The 19,138-nt window shown below is 45.7% G+C and overlaps 1 protein-coding gene across 6 annotated transcripts in view; it reads right to left on the bottom strand.

Annotated features, from left to right (window-relative positions):
- Positions 1 to 1,005: 1,005 nt before the first annotated feature.
- tyn (trynity) overlaps positions 1,006 to 19,138 on the bottom strand; it is a 134,255-nt gene continuing 116,122 nt past the window's right edge. For all 6 annotated transcript variants that reach the window (XM_070532705.1, XM_070532698.1, XM_070532709.1 and 3 more), the window contains exons 13-14: positions 2,622 to 2,796; positions 1,006 to 1,927 (exon numbers count right to left, since the gene is read on the bottom strand). In XM_070532705.1, the coding sequence (XP_070388806.1) occupies positions 1,770 to 1,927; positions 2,622 to 2,796 (333 nt within the window). In that variant the 3' untranslated portion in view covers positions 1,006 to 1,769. The remainder of the gene's footprint in view (positions 1,928 to 2,621; positions 2,797 to 19,138) is intronic.

Here is a 19,138-nt window from a genome sequence, read left to right as displayed (position 1 = left end):
TCTCGCATGCTCCACAGCTTCGGACGTTTGAAGTAGTTTTATGTGTTTCAGTTGCATTCGTGGGGCTGAATGTGGTATGCGCGGCAAGTGCGGCGTGATTATCGGAGGCCTGGTTGCTTAAAATTTAAAGTAGAGACATAAAAAAAGTGGTTGTCCACAAATTTCACTCTAGAAATCTCCTTTTCACGCCTTTAATTGTGGATTTTTATTCCTGATGTCTGTCCTCGAGGACACCACGAAAAAGGAAAAAGAAAACAGCCTCGTGGCGAACGAGACAGGCGCAGATGTCAACTGCGTCGTTACAGACGTGTCGTAACTTTGTGCGGCGGCACTTCTAGGGGCCGTAGTCCGCTCCCGCCGACTGTTGACACTTCACCAGATACTTCAAACATCTGCATTGAACATCTGTGTATCACTACACTGAAGTTATATGGCTGCATAGGTAACCTGTTAATTGAGTAATGTTCAGAAGCCTTCCCTGTTTGTTTGCCCCAGTCAATTTTTTTTTTCGTTTCTTTTGCCTCATATCACGTGTTCTGTCCAGTCCGGCGCACGTTTGCCTTCTTGTAATTTGACGACCACAAGTACGGAAATTTAAGCCTAAATCTGAGTTTAGTCTGCCTGAACACGATAATGAGGTTAAGCCTGCTTGAAATGCCCCCAACACAATGTAATCACACGAGAAAGTTGTTGCAACGGAGCCGCTAATGATGTACAGGAGAACACAAGTGCTACTATCGTGCGGTAAAATACGGAGAGCAACAGACACGCACACCACCATTCTAATAGTATGGCCCTCACGGCTTGTGCGCGCATGTTACCGAATGCTGCTCGCTCGTGATGAAGTATCTACACGATATGACTCGCACTCTGACTGCCTCACTCCAATTATTCATGTATTGCACTCACGAATCTGGATGCGCCCCCCCCCCCCACCCCCCACCCTCCGAAAGTTAATTTTCTCACTGGCAACATGCACAACATGTTTAAAGTGTGTCGGTGGAGACTTTGGCGAAGCTTATCGATGCGATGGCGGTTCGTATACCCCCACGGCAGCATGCGCACCAGGTGTGTTCGTCTATTTTGAATCCAATGTAATCGCTGCAGATAATAGTCATGATCCTATCGAAAAACAGCATCGCTGCTCCTTGATTAAGCCGTGGCGTCGAATTTTTAAGCTGATTAAGCCGTGGCGTCGAACACACCTGGAGCATGCGCACCAGGTGTGTTCGTCTATTTTGAACCCAATGTTATCGCTGCAGATAATAGTCATGATCCTATCGAAAAACAGCATCGCTGCTCCTTGATTAAGCCGTGGCATCGAATTTTGCGAAAGTAAATGGACGAGTTCAGTTCTACCCATACGTGGCTATGAGTTGCCGCGCTTACATTCGACACGGGCACAGATTAAGATAAAGTTAATAATCACCTCGTGCGCTCCGCATTTGTGTTTTCAAGTGACTGCATGTCAGCAAGCGAGAATTTTTCGCGGGAAGCGGACTCTTCCAGCCTGGTTCCTAGGCTTCGCTAACTTCTCTACTTTTTGCGAGCAGTGTTCCTGTATATGAGCGTATATGCAGAAACACTAACTGCGAGCTATAAACCGCTTCGGTATTTTTCATCTGAAACGTAATGCTCAGCAGTTGAAAATGTACCAAAATGTGTATCAGAGCGCTCGGTGGGAATAAAAATGGGCAGAGTGAAAGAGTTACAAGTCCGCGCCATTGTGTTGAACGAATGTGATCCTCCTAAGTCCACGGTTCTTATGTTCACGTTATGGACTTCACTTTTCTCTGGGCAACAAAGTACGCAACGGTGCAGATGTAAATCACCAGCAGCGTCGACGCAGTTATGCTGAGTGCCATCACAGAATTCTTGGAGGCGCACTTGTCCATCAGCGCCACTGTCTCCTGGTAGCTGAGCGACTCTGCAAACACGGAAACAAACACGCTGCGGTTCAGCAAAAGCGCTAGCTTGGTGAGGCTTTGGCGAAGACAGTTCACTCAAAGACGCACCCCGATTTGAGTCCTGTTTTCGTCATCCGTCGACATATCGTCGTTTACGGCTTCATTCAACGCATAAATAATAGGGAAAGAGGCATTCCATCCATTGTAGATCACAGCTTTTCCTTAACAGCTCATATATATACTTACCTAAACGCTATCATTATTATTGCCACTTGTCCTGCGACAACCGAAACATTTCATTCCTTCGACATGGATTCCATTATTTCTCTTTGAACCTACTGCAATGGTTAACACGAACTACAAACAATTACGAAAAAGACATATTCGGATCACAATGGACTAAGAGTGCGCGTGTAACAAAGGACAAAATACGCCAATAGCATCCATTCAGAGAAGCAAGCGCGCTTCTTGCGAAGACTTACATATATGTCGTACTGAGGGTATCCCTCTTGCCTGTACCTCAAATAAAAAACTAACGGCGGAACGAGATCGTTAGCTTCAGCAGATCACGAGAAGGAAAAGCTGTCGGATAACGTTTCTTTTTTCTTCGTTTCTGCCTCGTATGAGAAATGTAACCGCGATTCTTCTCTTTCCGTGATCCGTTCAATCAGACGTTCGGGCAGGTTCACAATGTGGGATCAGCTCGACGCTCACCGTTGATTGTGGGCGGCCTCTCTGTCATAGACCTGGCGGCTGGTTCATCCCCGATGTCCAGCACCAGTATCTCCTGGCTGAGCGTCATTTCCTCCGTGGTCCTCTTGGAAATACGGACGGACCGCCTGCGACGTCCCCACGACTCAATGTTCTCCCGGCCGTGCGTGCAGACAACCTGAAAATGCGGCGACCAAATGTCATTTCAGCCGTCTCTGGCCGAGTATTTCTCACCCCGCTTGCACCGAATGGGTGCGCAAAACGCTGACGTATGCATCGTGTATGCGCGACGTGCGTGATGCCTTCAGAAAACGGTCCGGTGGAAACCCGTTCCTCTGGCGAAGGATTTGCTCTCTCTCTCTCCCTCTCGCAAAGAGAAGGGACAACGAGCTGTGCCAACTTAGCTGTGGAGGTGTCCGCTTCTGTGGCGTAGCTGAGTAACGTTCAATGTGATTAAGAAATTTCGTTTAACGAATACGGAGGCACACTCGCAAAATCCAGGGGTAATACTTTATATTTATTTCACTTTCCACGCTACTTGCCCTTCGTCAGTGGCTAAGACGCTGCAACTTGAATTGCTGGGAACATACTTTCGGCACAAAGGATGATGCAAAAAAAAATTTAATGACATGGGTTTCATAAGCTTATAACCCTATAGCACCTTCAACAGTTCACTGTTGTTTTAACATTTACATAGTTGGTGCCCTTCTACCTTTTGTTTTCATGTTACATTCTGATCCCACGTGTACGCGCACCAGCCCCTAAAACCTTAGATGTCGGGAAGCAAGCAGAGGGGGATAAAGCGCGTGTACAACACAATGCGGACGCCCGTCATTTTCTCCGGGAAGTATATACCTAAACTGATTCTATCGGTATGTTTATTCATTAATGAGATTTAAATATGAGTGTCACGGGAGCGGGGGGACGGGGGGGGGGGGTCACGCCGTTCAGATAAAAAGACCGAGAGCGGGGAAGAGGTTGTGGTTGTTCTATAACTGGAGCAGTTAAACCGGAGCGCAGCTGCAAATTGGCACTGATGAACATGCGGACTTGACATTAACACCAAAACAACACCGCTTTTCTTCTCGATTCAGTGTTTCTTCAGTATTTCAGATTATATCTGATAATGGTGATGAAACAAACGACATGAGTTCTAGCACGCTGGCAATCATTCTTTTTCTCGGTGTTCGACGTTGGTTCAAAACTGAAGTTGATCTAAAGAAAAATCGACTCGCCATCCTGGCCCTGCGAAAGGGGGTGTGCAGCGAAGCAGTTGAAAGTCACCACTACAACGGCTGTGGGGGGTATGCAATTCGTTATGGTTTTAGAGTAATGGCAGTAGTGCTATTTTAGAATAATGGTACTAATGGGAGTAATGGCAAACTTGACAGCACGCCGCCACCCATAGCGGTGCTGCAACAACATTGAAATCAGCTGATAGGCTGTTTATTTTGTATACGAAAGGCTAGGGACGTCACTCCCCACTTCGCAAGCAGCCGTCACCGCGGCAGCTTGCGCAACTCTAATGTTTACGGGGAAACGTATTCGGGGAGCGCTCCGTGCTTCGCATTCCATGTAGGCGCAGGAGCGCCTTGTCATCAATTATTTGGTTCGGATGCTGATTTGTTGAGCTTGCTCTTGATTGAAGCGTATGCTTAATGAAACGTTTCCTGTTCTGTATGTTGTATGCGTGACTCCAAAGAATGTCTGCACTGGTCGCTTCAATTTGCTGAGTGCTTGTAGCCTCTGCTTTACGGGTGTATGAGCCATGGCATTTGGAGGTATGAGTCATTGATGATGGTAGTTTTCTGTCGACGTTACGCCACGAATAAATACCAGGATCCTAGCTATAGACGCTTCGCTGTAAAAGATCGGCGCGTGGAGAACCTAACAAATGAAAAAGAAACAAGACAGCGCGTAAAATCGGTTATATTTTGTAGCGTTTTCACGGGTAGCATTCTTAGAATGTATCTCTGTAGGAGTTATTACTAGATGACTGAGTAATGACCTCCCTGTATTTCTGATGTAACGTCCCTTTGTTCTTTAACACAATTACACATTACCAATACTTTAAAACACAGACTACTGACATCAACTCATTAGAACAATTTCGGTCCATGCTATTAAATTTTGATTGGATACTACTGTATAGCCACGTTACTGCAGGCGGTGCCTTTAATTTTTTTTTCTTAAAGCAATTAACATTATTTAACAATAAAGCATTCCCATGCAGGATTTTAAAAAAAAGAAAGCTCATGAGCCATGGATAACGTCCCGTAACCATAGAGTGATTTCTAAGGACAACAAGCTATACCAGAATTTTTGGCTGATTCGGGACCTCCTTAATTTCATAGTTTTCAAAAAATTCCGCAATAAACTAAGTGTCACATTAAGGAAATTTAAAAATGAATGTCACTTACGCCTATTTGAAGGTATGAGTAATTTAAAGGTCCTCTTGAGTAGATTAAACATGCTTTTAGGTTCTGAATGACCTTGCTCACCCGTTTCTGTTAGGCTTGACGGTGTTAGATGTGCTGGTAGAAACTTAACTGACATGTTTAACGACCATTTCACCTCTCTTGTTAAAGTGAGCATGACACTAGTGTTGTTGATTACGGGAAAGATCAGGCACATGATACCATAGGTCTTATTGAGTGTGATTGCGATGAGGTAGTAGCCACGTTTAGGCGTATGAAAGTCAGAAAATGCGCAGACGCTTTTCGATTGAGAATGCCACCTGTATTACGTGTCATAGATGTTATTTGCCTAATCCTAACGTATATTTAAAATGCGTCTCTCAGTAGCGGTATTGTTCAATCAGAGATGAAAGAGGCGAAGAGAGAGAGAGAGAGAGAGAAGGGAAGACGGAAAGGCAGGGAGGTTAACCAGACTGAGTCCAGTTTGCTACCCTACACGTGGGGAGGGGAATGGGGAGTGAAAGAGGAAGAGAGAGAACTTAAGTGTAGGATGTCTATAGCCGGGCACCCAAGTCTGTTGCCCTTAGGTAGCGAAAAAGCGCTCGAACGGCTTTCTGCGCCAAGGAACTGTGAGGCCAGGCTCCCAAGATCTTCGCTTCCGTAAATGGCCTGTCATCCAGTCTATTTAAGGCACACTGGAGAGTCTCACGTTGATTATCGAAGCGAGAACAGTGGCACAGAAGGTGACTGATGGTCTCTTCACACTTCACTTCACTTCACTTCACTTCAAAGAGGCGAAAGTAGATATTCTACATATAGGAGGTGCTAAGGCAGTTCTCAATAATTATAAGCCCATACCTATTTTACCCATATTTTTTTCAAACGATTAGAGCGATTTATCAATGTGCATCTTTCTCATTTCTTTCAAAAATATAGTGTAATAACGAGCAAACAGTATGGCTTTATAGAATAATATTCTAGTGAAGTTGCATTGCTCAAACAAAAAGAACTTATTCTTAATAATATAGAAAACGAAATAATAAATTTAGAGATATTTGCAGATTTTTCTAAAGCGTTTGTAGTATGTCTTGTGGTGTGCGAGGTATTCTCTTCGATTTAATGCCCAGGTATTTGCGCCATCATGTTTATTACGGGGTTATTGGTGACGATCACTCGTCCTGTTATACTATAAAACACGGTGCTCCTCAAGATAACCTGCTTGGTTTTTTCCTATTCATTATTTATATTAACGCCTTAATATAGATAGATACAATTATTCAATATATTATATATGCAGACGACACAAGCTTATTTTTATCAGGTACTAATGAGAATGATATTGTCGAACAAGCGAATAGCTCCTTAGACAAGTTGAGCCCTTGATGTAACAAAAGTAAAGAAACATTTTTCAGAGCTAAAAATCTAGTTCTTTCTGTCAGCGCTACTCTTGCCTTAGGAGGCAATGCCATTGAAATTACACAGTCAAAATTCTGGGAGTACATTTCAATGAAATCATGTTATGAGATGCTCACTACGAGCATCTGCAGGTGAGCTTGCCCGTATAGTTAGAATCATGAAAATATTCCAGCATTTATTAGTTGTGAAAGCAAAGCTTACGTTACACCATGCACTAGTTTAATCGGGATTCAAATAGTGCATTTGGTATGGGGCAGTACAACACCAACAAGCATTTTGAAGCTCTCATTTATGCACAAAAATGCGCTTAGATCAATTGATAGCGTGCCTTACAGAACACGTTCTGAACCACTGTTCACCGCCTGTAACATCATGCGCTTATCCAACATTTACCGTTACCGTCTTTTACAGCTGTAAAATCACAGATTGAGAGAGAGAGAAATAAACTTTATTTTGAGACCAGGCTTCTTGAGCCCAAAGGTGGTTGGCCTCCTCAGTCCAGGTAGCCATGGCTCGCTGCCGCCGCCCGAGCCCTGTTCACCAACCGCAGCTGGCTGTCAAGGTCTAGCGTCACCAGCAGAGCCTCCCACTGGTCTTTCGATTCTTCCTCCATATCCGCTTCTTCCTGGTTGTTATCGCTTGGTGGCGATGATGACGGTGGTACTTCGCGGTTATTTCTGCACTCCAGCACCATATGGCGCAAGGTGTTCGGCGTGTCCGGCGGGCAGAACTTGCAGTCTCGCCCATAGATGCCCGGGTACATGGCGTGCAGCAGTGTTCCGTGTGGGTACGTTCCAGCCTGTAGTCTTCTCCAGGTTACCGCTTTGTCCCTACTCATCGTCTTATGCGCGGGCGGGTAGCGACGCCTCTGCTTCCTGTAGTGCGCCAAGATATCCGAGTACTTCTTGGATATGCGTTCTTCATCCTCTTCACAGTCGTCGGTACGCGTTCTCTGCGCGTCGGAGATGGCTCGGCGTGCATGATCTCGAGCCGCGGCGTGCGCCGCCTGGTTCCCCGTGAGAGACCCGTGCCCCGGTGTCCAGAGGATTTGTGCTGCTTCTATCTTGGTGGTGTTCAAGACCTGAAGCGCTGTCTTTCCAATCCTTCCGTTCATATACCTTCGGCATGCTTCTTGTGAGTCCGTCACCACGGTAACCATGGCCTTCTTGCACGTTGCGATGGCCAGGGCTATGCCCACCTCTTCCGCTGTGCTCGCGTCCTTGGCACGTATGGATGTGGCTGTAAGTTGTTCGCCCTTCTCGTCGACCACGCTGATTGCGAATCGGTCGTTGGTACTGTACGCAGCTGCATCTGTATATCTAACGTTTTCTTCTTTGCTGTTGGTGCGTTCGAGTATGCGCTTGAGCGCCTGTGTTCTCGCCTGTCTCCTTTCCTTGTCGTACTCGGGATGCATGTTTCTGGGAATGGTACTTATGTGTAGCTTGTCTCCGATCTCGTGTGGGATACGCTGAGGTAGGTGCCTTTCATCCTCGACTTGGTAGCCCAGATCTTGCAGCAGGGCTCTTCCCGTCCTTGTCAGCTTTAGTCTCTCCAGTTGGTTGACGTTGTGCGCCTCCACGAGCTCTTCCCACGTGTTGTGGACTCCCATTTTGAGTAATTTCGCTGTGGACGTGGAGGGGGACAGACCCAAGGCAATTTTGTATGATTTTCTGATGAGGGCGTTTACTTTGTCTCGTTGACTGTTCTTCATGTCAACGTATGGGGTCCCGTACGTGACGATGCTCGTGAGCAGCGCTTGTATCATTTTCGTGCAGTCTTCTTCCTTGAGTCCGTGGCTTTTGCTCGTCACTCTTTTGATAAGGTGGGTTATTTGTTGCACTGTTCTTTGAATTTTTTCCAACTCTGCTCCCCCGGCCCCGTCCTTTTGAATCAGGAGTCCGAGGATGCGGAGCGTCGTAACCTGCGGAATGATGATGCCTCCCACCTTTACTACCGGGCCTGGTATCTGCTGCGGTTGTCGGCCTCTTGTGCGCTTCCTTAGCACCAAGAGCTCCGATTTTTCAGGTGCGCACGTCAGTCCACATGCTTCCAGGTACTTTTCCGTAGTGTCAACCGCTTCTTGCAGAGCGTCTTGCTGTTGACCTGTCGACCCTCCCGTAGTCCAGATGGTGAGGTCGTCAGCATATATTGCGTGACCAATCCCTTCTATTTGCTTCAGTTGCTTGGGTAGTGTGCTCATCGCCAGATTGAATAGCATCGGTGAAATGACGGAGCCTTGTGGCGTTCCCTTTCGCGGTATGTCGAATTTCTCAGAGCGTAAGTTGCCTATCCCCACTGTGGCTGTACGTTCTTTCAGAAAAGCTTTGATGTAATTATATACTTTTTCACCGCAGTTATATACGTTGAGGTGCTGCAGTATGGCTTCGTGTGACACGTTGTCGAAAGCCCCTTTCACGTCAAGTGCGAGGATGGCTCTTTTGCTGTGCGTGTCCAGCTTGTCGATGACTTTTTCCTTGATTTGCAGCAACACGTCTTGCGCGGGCAGGTGAGCTCGAAATCCGAACATAGTGCTTGGGACGTGTTCGTTGTCTTCGAGATAGTCGATCATGCGGTTGTGCACCATGTGCTCGTAGAGTTTTCCAGCACACGAGGTTAGGGATATAGGTCGAAGGTTCTGCACGCTGATGGGCTTGTTGGGTTTAGGTATCATGGTTACCTCGGCATGTTTCCATTCCGGTGGTACTTTACCTTGTTGCCAGCACTCGTTGATGTATTTTAAGAGCGCGTCTACAGAGGGTCCGTCAAGGTTCCGGAGTGTCTTGTTGTTTATTCTGTCGTACCCCGGCGCCGTGTTGCGGGTGAGCTTGCTCAAGGCCCTCTCAATTTCTGCTTCTGTGAAGGGCCGATCCAGTTCCATATTTGGCTTGCCTCGATACTCGTCGAAGTGCGAATCTACAGTTATGTTTCGCTCAGTACCGAGGAACTTCTCCTTCACTTCTCTGATAATGTCTTCCTCTTTCCCCGGGTGGTTGTGTATGAGTCGCTGCATTTTCTGTTTTGTGGCGTTCTTGTTCTCCTTCTTTGATAGGAGAGTCTTGAGCACCGCCCAAGTACGCTTGCTGCTTAAGGTACCTTGAAGCTTGTTGCATGTTGCAGCTTGTTGCAGTTCTTTCTTTCAAGTTGTTCAGAGTACTCTTGCGTTTCCTTGATCAGCTTAGAGATTCGAATTTTGAGTTTCCGGTTGCACTTGTTACGCTGCCAGCGTTTGGCGAGACCCCTCCGCGCCTCCCACAGGTGGAGTAAGTGCGGGTCGACCACGGGGGTGATTTGCGACAGCTGGATTGTCCTCGTATGCTTCTCGGCTCTTTCCACGACTCCTCTGATCCATATTGTTATGTCGTCTATCGTCGCATTAATGGCACTCTCATCTTTGCGAAAGGCCTGCCAGTCCGTGATCTTGGCTTTTCCTATCTTCATCGTTGCTTTGTGGTGCGGAATGATCGTTTGCACTATAAAATGGTCGCTACCAAGATTCTCGTCCATGCAGCTCCACTCATACTGTTTGAGTCCGTGTACGAATGTGAGGTCGGGGCTGGTGTTTCTAGATACACTGTTGCCGATGCGCGTGGGTGTCTGTGGGTCGTTGAGTAGCGTGAGGAGGTGTTGTTGGGCGACGTCGTGCACGTCTTCTCCTTTTTTCTTTGAGGCCGCATAACCCCAGGCCACATGGGGAGCATTAAAATCTCCAACGACTATCAGCCCGTTACCCTTGCTCAGCTTCTTCACCTCTCTCATAAGCTTGTCTAGATCCTTTAGGTGGTCCTTTGGTGGGCTGTACACGTTTAACACAAAGAGGCTTTGCTGCTGTTTTTTCTCGGGTACGATTTCGACGAGGGTGTGTTCGATGCGGTGTTGGATATCGTGTCGTTGAGCGTTGATGGCTTTCTTGGTCAGGATTGCTGTCCTCGTTTTACCGTCAGTGACGTGAGTGAGGTAACCACTGACATTGAAGTCTTCTGCTTCGGTTTCTTGTAAGGCTATACTGTCTGGGTCAAACTGCTTGCAGAATTGTACAAGGTTGCTTCTCTTACTTCGAATAGAATGACAGTTCCATTGCCAAATTTTGAGCCGTGGGTGTTGCTTGTAGTCATCTTCCTCTTTAGATTGCCTCGCCATCTTGTTCGCTTAGGGTCTGCATCATCTTGGCTTCTCGCGCAGGGTACTTAGGTTTCTTGCGAGCATTATCTCTTTCTTCTAGCATGTGAATGCGTTGACTGAAACTTTCTCAGGATTGTGTCATTTTGGTCTGTAGAGCCTGAATCTGGTTCTCTATTTCGTTCTTGAGAGATTGGAAGCCAGTCTGTATCATCTGTGTTACCGTGTTTTGCATAACCTGCGTTACTGTGGACAGTGTGGTTTCCATCATGATGGTCACGTTGGCGTTGATGCGGTCTTCAAGTGTCTTGAGATCGTTCTGGGTTATCACCGCTTGGTTCGACAGTGTGGATGGCTCTGGTCTGTTGACTTGTTGACTTGTTGTTGATGACTCTGTTGGTGATGGTGGTGGGGGTGGGGATGAAGGCCGCGGTAGGGGTGTTTGCGATTGCTGGGTCTGTTCTCTCCGTAGTTGTTCTATTTCTTGCATCAGGTACTCGAGCTGTTTTTGTGGGCTGGCTTCCTTCTCTTGTGTCTTCTTCTTTTGCTGTTCTAGCTCTCGCTTCAATTCATCGTTCTGTTTTCGGAGAATCATTATCGTGTCTTCGTACCTCGAGTGTCTTGTGGTTTGACGTATGACGTATGAATGTTCCCTCTGACGACGTTGGCCCAGCTTACCTTGCGCTGTGTGTTGTCGTGTTCCACGCCCGTTGCCGTTGTCCGGGGAACGCTCTGTTGTCTTTCCCTTGATCGCGATCCCGACTTGGATCTGGATCTTTTTGTCTGCTCGGCCTCATTCGGTGACTGTGGCGATGGTGACATGGTCATCATGTGCTCGTTGTCGTTGTTAGGTACCATGCTGGCCTGGTACCAGAAGCGTCTCTGTCTCGATCTTGACCGCTCCCTGACTCTCAACGGTGGCGGGGCTGGTTTTAGCTTCCTTCGACAGTCTCTACCCGCCGTTTCATGGGGCATTCCGCAGAGCTTACATTTCGGTTCGCATTGGTGGTTATTTGGATCAGCGTTGTTTTCTCCGCAGTTGTCACATAGTTCATCGTTTGGATTAGGGCAGACGTCTTGTCTGTGTCCTATCTCCCCGCAAGATCTGCAGTACTGCACTGACTTTCGGTAGGGTCTGCAGCGGGTAAGCGTACATCCAACTTTAACGTAGAACGGAACGTGCGGGCCCTCGAAGGTGATCACTGCCGACGTCGATCTTCCCAGCATTCTAGCGTATAGGATTTTGCACTTGTTGGTTGTTGCTAGTAGATCTACTAGCTGCTCGTCGGTGGTGCCTTCCTCTATTCCGTGAACAACGCCACGTACAGTGCCCGGAATTGGCTTGAGGTAAGGTGTGACTTCGTATGTTGCGTGTCCTATTTCGATGCTTGTTATTTCTGCTAGTTTAAGTGCGCAATCCTCTTCTTCGGTACTTGCCAGAATTAAGTTTTGTTGCCACTGTGTCTGTATGATCACCTTGGCGTAGAGCTCCTGGGGTGTGACTCCGCATGCTTGGGCTAATCCTCTTGCTATCACTCCGTCTTTCCAGTTTGACACTTTCACACCGGCTTTAGGTCTGTAAACAATCTTGTAATGGTTTTCTGGTAGCGGTGGGGTCGTTGGCAAGCGAGGCCGTGGCTTGCTTGCGTTGTTGTGGCCCCATGGCTTTTGAGGGGCTTGCCGTTTTCCATCATTCGTGTTCTGTCTCGTGCTGTGTTCGCATGAGAACTCCTTCTGCGTCTTCGAAGTTGCGATGGATTCTTTCTTCTTCTGTTGTCGCGCTAGTAGCATCACCCACGGTCCGGTCTGGCGTAGTGTTTTTCCGCTGTTGCTGTCGAACGTCGGCTCCGTGTCGTTCATCTCTGCTTCATTATTTGTTATTCCTGTTATGGACTTCGTTCGGTCAACTTCCATAATGCTAGGTTGCCGCTGCGTTTGAAGAGGGAAAAAACATTTAAAAAAGCCGTTGTCGGGCGGCCCGGCGTGCACGTGGATCTCGAGGCACGAGGCGCGAGGAGCGGAGCCTCAGGCAGCAGGGCTCGGCGATCGCGAGTAGGCTTAGCTGGGCACGGCCGTCACCTTGCAAGTTTCAGGATTAGTACTTGCGTGAAGAAGAAACTCACGGCGGTGTGCGTGGTCTCTCTGAATGGCGCTTCTTGAGCTGAGTCGAATGCTGCGGACAGTCAAGCGTTGCGAGGGGGCGATCCGCAGGAATTGCAAACTGAATCGGGAGCACACGTAGAGCAAGTCTGCTCGGTTTGCCCTCATCACAGATTGAAGACGGAATATTATTCGTATCCAAAGTTGCACACCTCCACACCAGCATTCACTACCACCCTACATGACACCACGAATACTTGTGTGTCTCTCCCGCGTACCAACCACGGCTTTCAGACTCCAAAATATACTTCTTTATATATATATATATATATATATATATATATATATATATATATATATATATATATATATATATATGTGTGTGTGTGTGTGTGTGTGTGTGTGTGTGTGTGTGTGTGTGTGTGTGTGTGTGTGTGTGTGTGTGTGTGTGTGTGTGTGTGTGTGTGTGTTTGGCTCATGTTACACCTCGATCAGTGCAATTCCTTATGATCTCTTCAAAAAAATTTTCGTAAGTTTTTTATGTGCATTGTCCTGCCCCTATTTCTTTCTAGTATGTATTAAATTTCCGCAATGAGATGTTATTGTATTTATGTATGGTTCATTTTATGCCGCTACATAACATTTGTTTTGAGTTTTCCTTGTAGATAGCTTTGACCTGTACTGTCTGCTTTTATTGTGTGTGTACCGCTGTACCGATGTATACATAAAGGAAGGGAGCACCATCAAACCACGACTTAGCGGCTTTGTTTTCTTTTTTCCTCCTTCGCAAACATGTACCTATGCATGCATGTCTGGAATAAAAGACTCAATCAAAGAAAGACTCTGACCATCTCCCAGTTAAACCTAGGTATAGGTGACTCGGAAAGGCACTTGGGGGCTGCTAATGTTTTTTCAAGTCTTCAGGCATCGATGACGGCTTGCATCCGTGCAGCTGCGCAACCTCGCGTGCGCGTGCAGAGCGAAAGAGGGAGAGATAAAAGTGGTAAGGGAGATTAACTAGGCAGAGCCCGGTTGTCTACACTGCTGCACTGGGGAAGGGGGAAAGGGGGACTGAAAAATGAAATGGAGAGAAGTTCAAAGTTATGCACGCACACCTACGCAACGAGTCATTTAACCGTTCAATTCGCCACAAGCACAAAAGTGCGCAGTGTTCGTTGTCTGCCTTCTAAATTGACACTTTACCCGCCATTCTAGTCTATTTCTCTTTGATGATATCAAGCCTTTAAGTATGTAGACTTTAAGGAAAGCATTAGTCCTTGTCTCGGCGGTTCGTCTTGAAGCAGAGGAACACGGGGCATGGCCTTTTTCGTCGAAGCCCTGGATAACGTCTGCAATATCTCGGCTATCGTCCACCCGTGTGCATGAATCGTCATCTATCGTTGGCAGCATGCGTGGTGCGAACCGTGGATGGATCAGCGAGGACCGACCAATCTACTTCGACCAACAGGACCCACGTGATGCCGATCAAGGCTATATAGACACTCGGCGCGATGGCTTCGTGGGATTTGGAGCCGGCACACTTGCCGACATGACGCTAATGCCGCTGTTGCTGGTGCAGGTACATTTGGTCCTTGTCTCGGCGGTTCGTCTCGAAGCAGAGGAACACGGGGCATGGCCTTTTTCGTCGAAGCCCTGGATAACGTCTGCAATATCTCGGCTATCGTCCACCCGTGTGCATGAATCGTCATCTATCGTTGGCAGCATGCGTGGTGCGAACCGTGGATGGATCAGCGAGGACCGACCAATCGACTTCGACCAACAGGACCCACGTGATGCCGATCAAGGCTATATAGACACTCGGCGCGATGGCTTCGTGGGATTTGGAGCCGGCACACTTGCCGACATGACGCTAATGCCGCTGTTGCTGGTGCAGGTTAGTCATTACTATGAATCTGAATTTCAGAAGCTAGTGTGTGCGTTGCTGGCTCCTCCCACGATGCCAAGTGTTTGTAACAAAAAACGCGGATGCAGCATGCACAGATTGCGTCTGAAGGGATTCCGTTTATTTTCCAACAGAGTGCTCTACTTGATTTTGTTGTTAATACTCGCGGGGGACGTTGAACTAAATCCAGGGCCTACTAACGCACCGCAGATGGAACTGCTGCAATGTTTGCGCAGTGGGCAGGAAACTTTAATTTCAAAGTTAAACGGCATCGAAGCCAGGTTCGAAAGGAATGAGAACATGCTGATGGAAATGAAAAATAATCTCAGTCAAACTCAGAACCAGATAAAGGACATCAGTGTGATTGCTACAGAACAGGCAGCTATAATACGGCATCTCATGCAACAGGTAAAAGATTTGCAGAAGAAAACAAACGACCTGGAGAACAGAAGTCGCCGGAAAAATCTTGTTTTCTATGGTGTTGAAGATAAACCCTCAGAATCATGGGATGAATCCGAAGCTATGGTAAAGAACATTTGTAAAACGAGCCTCGGAATTGAGCTCGGGTCTCTGGAAAGGGCACACCGCTTAGGACGCTATAAAGAAAATAGAAAAAGACCGATTATTGTCAAATTTTCCTTGTACAAAGACCGCCAGGCAGTGCTTCTTAATGTTAAAAAATTTAAGGATTCATTGTACAGTGTCGGCGAAGATTACTCACCTGAAACAAGAAGTATTAGGAAGAAGTTATGGGAATACGCTAAGGCAAAAAGAGAGGATAAGAACAATAAAGTAAAACTGAATTTGACAAACTGATTATCAACGGCAGGGCTTTCAGGTGGGATGAAGACAAAGAAGAGGTCGTCCCTTTGCGTAGGCAGTGACAGACCAGAAAAAAGCAGAAGTACCGATGTCGACGACTCGTTGCTGTCGTCGTGAACTGCCGAAGCGTCGTTAATAAAACAGCCGAACTTTCTGGGTTGATAGAAAGTGTTGACGCTGACATAGTCCTTGGCACCGAATCTTGGATAAAGCCTTCAATTGCTGATAGAGAGGTGTTTCCAGAAAACTACGTCGTCTATCGCAAAGATAGGCCCACTGCAGGTGGGGGCGTCTTTTTGCTTGTTCATTCATCACTACAGTCTTCAGCAATTGATTACAAGTGCAATGCACTGGAGTCTGTATGGTGCAAGATAGTCCTATCAGATAATTTCACGTTCATTGTTGGTGTGGTTTATCGCTCGCCCAGCTCGGATATCAGCACAGTGGAAACATTATATGAAATTCTCACAGAGGAGTCAGCTCAGACGATACTTCTTGGGGGGGATTTTAATCTGCCTGGGTTATCTTGGTGCAATGATACGTGTTTAAGTTCTGGCGGGCGCATGAACCTTGCGATGAAAAATATTGTAGACACGTTTGGTCTGACGCAGTACGTTACCGATCCTACTCGCAATGGCGCTGTGTTAGACTTGCTGTTTTGTAACTCGCCGGATTTCATAAGAAATGTGAATGTCATTCCGGGAATTAGCGACCATCTGGTTGTTGTTGCCGGTATCCATAAAGAAAAGAACCGTGCGAAGTTATCCACGACTAGGAGGGTCTACTTTTATGAGAAGGGTGACTACGATGCAATTTCTGAGAAACTTCGTAATTTCTTTTCAGTTTTCGAGTGCTTATCTGAGGAGCGTAATGTGCACGATATGTGGGACAATTTTAAGAATATGTTACTCGAGCTGGTAAGTGTACATATCCCAAATGTTGATTCTTCACGGCTTAAAAAGCACAAACAGCCATGGGTAACAACACACATACTAAAGCTTATCAAGAAAAGGATGAGGGCATTTAACGCATTCAAGAAAAGCAAATCAGCTGCTCATTTTACAAAGCTACATACGATTACACGCGAATATAAGCTAAAAATAAGAAAAGCTAAAGATGACTACTTCAGCGAGCTGAGCAACAAAATGAAATCAAACCCTAAAATGTTTTGGAAGTACTTAAAACAGTGTGGATCAGATTCCTTCGGAATACAGGAGTTAAATTATAACGGTAAGATAATTATGGAAGACGAAGATAAAGCTGCCTGCCTAAACAACTTCTTTCATTCGGTATTCTTACCAACCATACCTGTCATATTCATCAACCTACAACTAATATTTCGACTATGCTTCCTGTTGAGCTTAGTATTAATGGAATTGAAAAACTATTGAAAGATATTGATGAGAGTAAATCTAGTGGTCCGGATGGTATTTCTCCACGTGTACTCAAACGTTGCGCGGGGCCAATTTCTATGTACCTTTATTTAATTTTTGAAAAATCTTTATCGACAGGTATTTTACCCCATGACTGGAAAATTGCACACGTTGTTCCGATACATAAAGGTGGGTCCAAGAAAGACGTTGGTAACTACAGGCCAATATCACTTACGTCTATCCCGTGTAAAATACTTGAACATATATTATACAAACAAATACTAAATCATCTAAATAAGCATAAGGTACTAATTAACGAGCAGCATGGATTTCGTAGGGGACTATCTTGCACAACACAATTAGTTGAGTTTTATCATGACATAATATCCAGCGTAGATGCAGGAGGACAGGTAGACGGTGTGTTCCTGGATTTTCGGAAAGCCTTCGACACAGTATCACATTCACTCTTATTGTTTAAACTTAATACCCTACACATTGATGCAACTGTTTTTAAATGGATTGAATGTTACCTTTCCCAAAGAAGGCAATGTGTAATACTGAATGGAAAATGCTCCGAATATTCAAATGTTACGTCAGGAGTCCCACAGGGCTCCGTTCTGGGTCCGTTATTATTTTTGGTGTATATTAATGATATCTCTGCCGGAATTTCATCTTCTATACGGTTGTTTGCGGATGACTGTGTTGTGTACAAAAAAATTTCTCATAACAATGATACAATTGAACTTCAGAACGACTTATCAATCATTCATGATTGGTGTACTAAATGGAAAATGACTTTGAACATAACAAAGTGTGTACATCTCTCATTTTCTAAAAAGAAGAAACCAATTCAGTCACGGTATCATCTGAACAACGTACTACTGAAGCAAGACAGTACGTATAAGTATTTAGGTGTGCTACTGTCGTCTGAATATTCGTGGAAACCACAGGTAGACAGTATCATAGCCAAAGCTGGTAAAGCTTTGAATTTCATTCAGAGAAACCTGCGATGTTCACATGCGAATTTAAAACGTATGGCATATACAACTTGTGTTCGACCACTCTTAGAATATGGCTGTGTTGTGTGGGACCCCCACGAGGTAACCTTCATTGCCGCTCTGGAAAAAATACAAAACCGTGCTGCCAGGTTCGTCTTGGGGCGGTACGGAAGAAAGGAGACTGCAATGAAGGCTGAGCTAGGATGGGAATCACTTTCTGCCCGCCGCAATAAACTGAGATTAAAATTTCTATATTCGATTTACTACAATAAAACAGGAATTAATAGGGAAATTTACCTACAGAAACCTCATTACATCTCAAAACGAACTGATCATAGTTGCAAAATCCTCGAGTATCCTGCCAAGACGAACATGTATGCCAACTCATTTTTTGTTCGAACAATTAAACAGTGGAATAGGCTGACTGAAAAGCAAGTGCATTGTGTGAACGAAGGTGAATTTTATTCCATGTTGTAACCCCCCTGCTGTAACGCCTTCGGGCGCTGCGGGGTAATTGATGAATAAAGAATAAAGAATAAAGATGCTCTATGAAAGTAATTTGCATCTTTGTCTTCTGTTTCACTGCCACCATCACCCTCTACTTTTTTTATTATTAAATGTATTTAAGGAGAGGTTGGCGCCTATGTGTGGTGCCGGCTACTCCTCTTCTCTTACATGATAGTTGTTGTCGAAAAGTCGTCAACAATCGTCAAACTGAACCAATAAACACCTGAACAAACTTTCACGTACTAAGTCTCAGTACTACAATATAAATAAATGTTTGCGCAACAGAAGAGTTCACGTAGCATACATACTCACAAAACGGAAGTGTTCACACGCAAACACATGTGTTCACGCAGCATAAACGTTCACAAAACCAATGCGTTCACACAGATGTTGGGCACTTGAATGTCGCACTCTAAATGCAACAATACAAAAGCAACATGAACACGAAGACACAATGAACATGTAATTAAGGGTGCCTGTTAATGACAACGCGAGCAATAACTGCTGTAGGACTTAGTATTTTTGTGATATTTTTCATTCCTCCAAAAATTGTACTAAGGCGCGCGCAGCGATGTTTTGAAGTTTTTCTGTTGGCATGGACCTAAAACTTTTCCTAAGGATAGTTGCCGTCTATCCAAGTCATGTAGTTTTTCCAAAAGGATCTTACGGGGTACATCAAGATTTTTACAGTGTAGAAGAAAGAAGGTGTTCCATGTCTTCTTCGGCCTCTTCACATCAGCATGTAGCAATGTAAGTTTTCTTATCGTATACAGGAAGCTTTTCGTATAGGCATTGCCTAGCCGAAGCCTATGAACGGTTGTTTCAACAGACCGAGTAATTTTAAATGGAATAATTAATTTTATTCCAA

The sequence above is a fragment of the Dermacentor albipictus genome, chromosome 1, assembly GCF_038994185.2.
Source record: "Dermacentor albipictus isolate Rhodes 1998 colony chromosome 1, USDA_Dalb.pri_finalv2, whole genome shotgun sequence".
Taxonomy (NCBI): domain Eukaryota; kingdom Metazoa; phylum Arthropoda; class Arachnida; order Ixodida; family Ixodidae; genus Dermacentor; species Dermacentor albipictus.
This window is presented reverse-complemented; position numbering and strand designations above follow the sequence as displayed.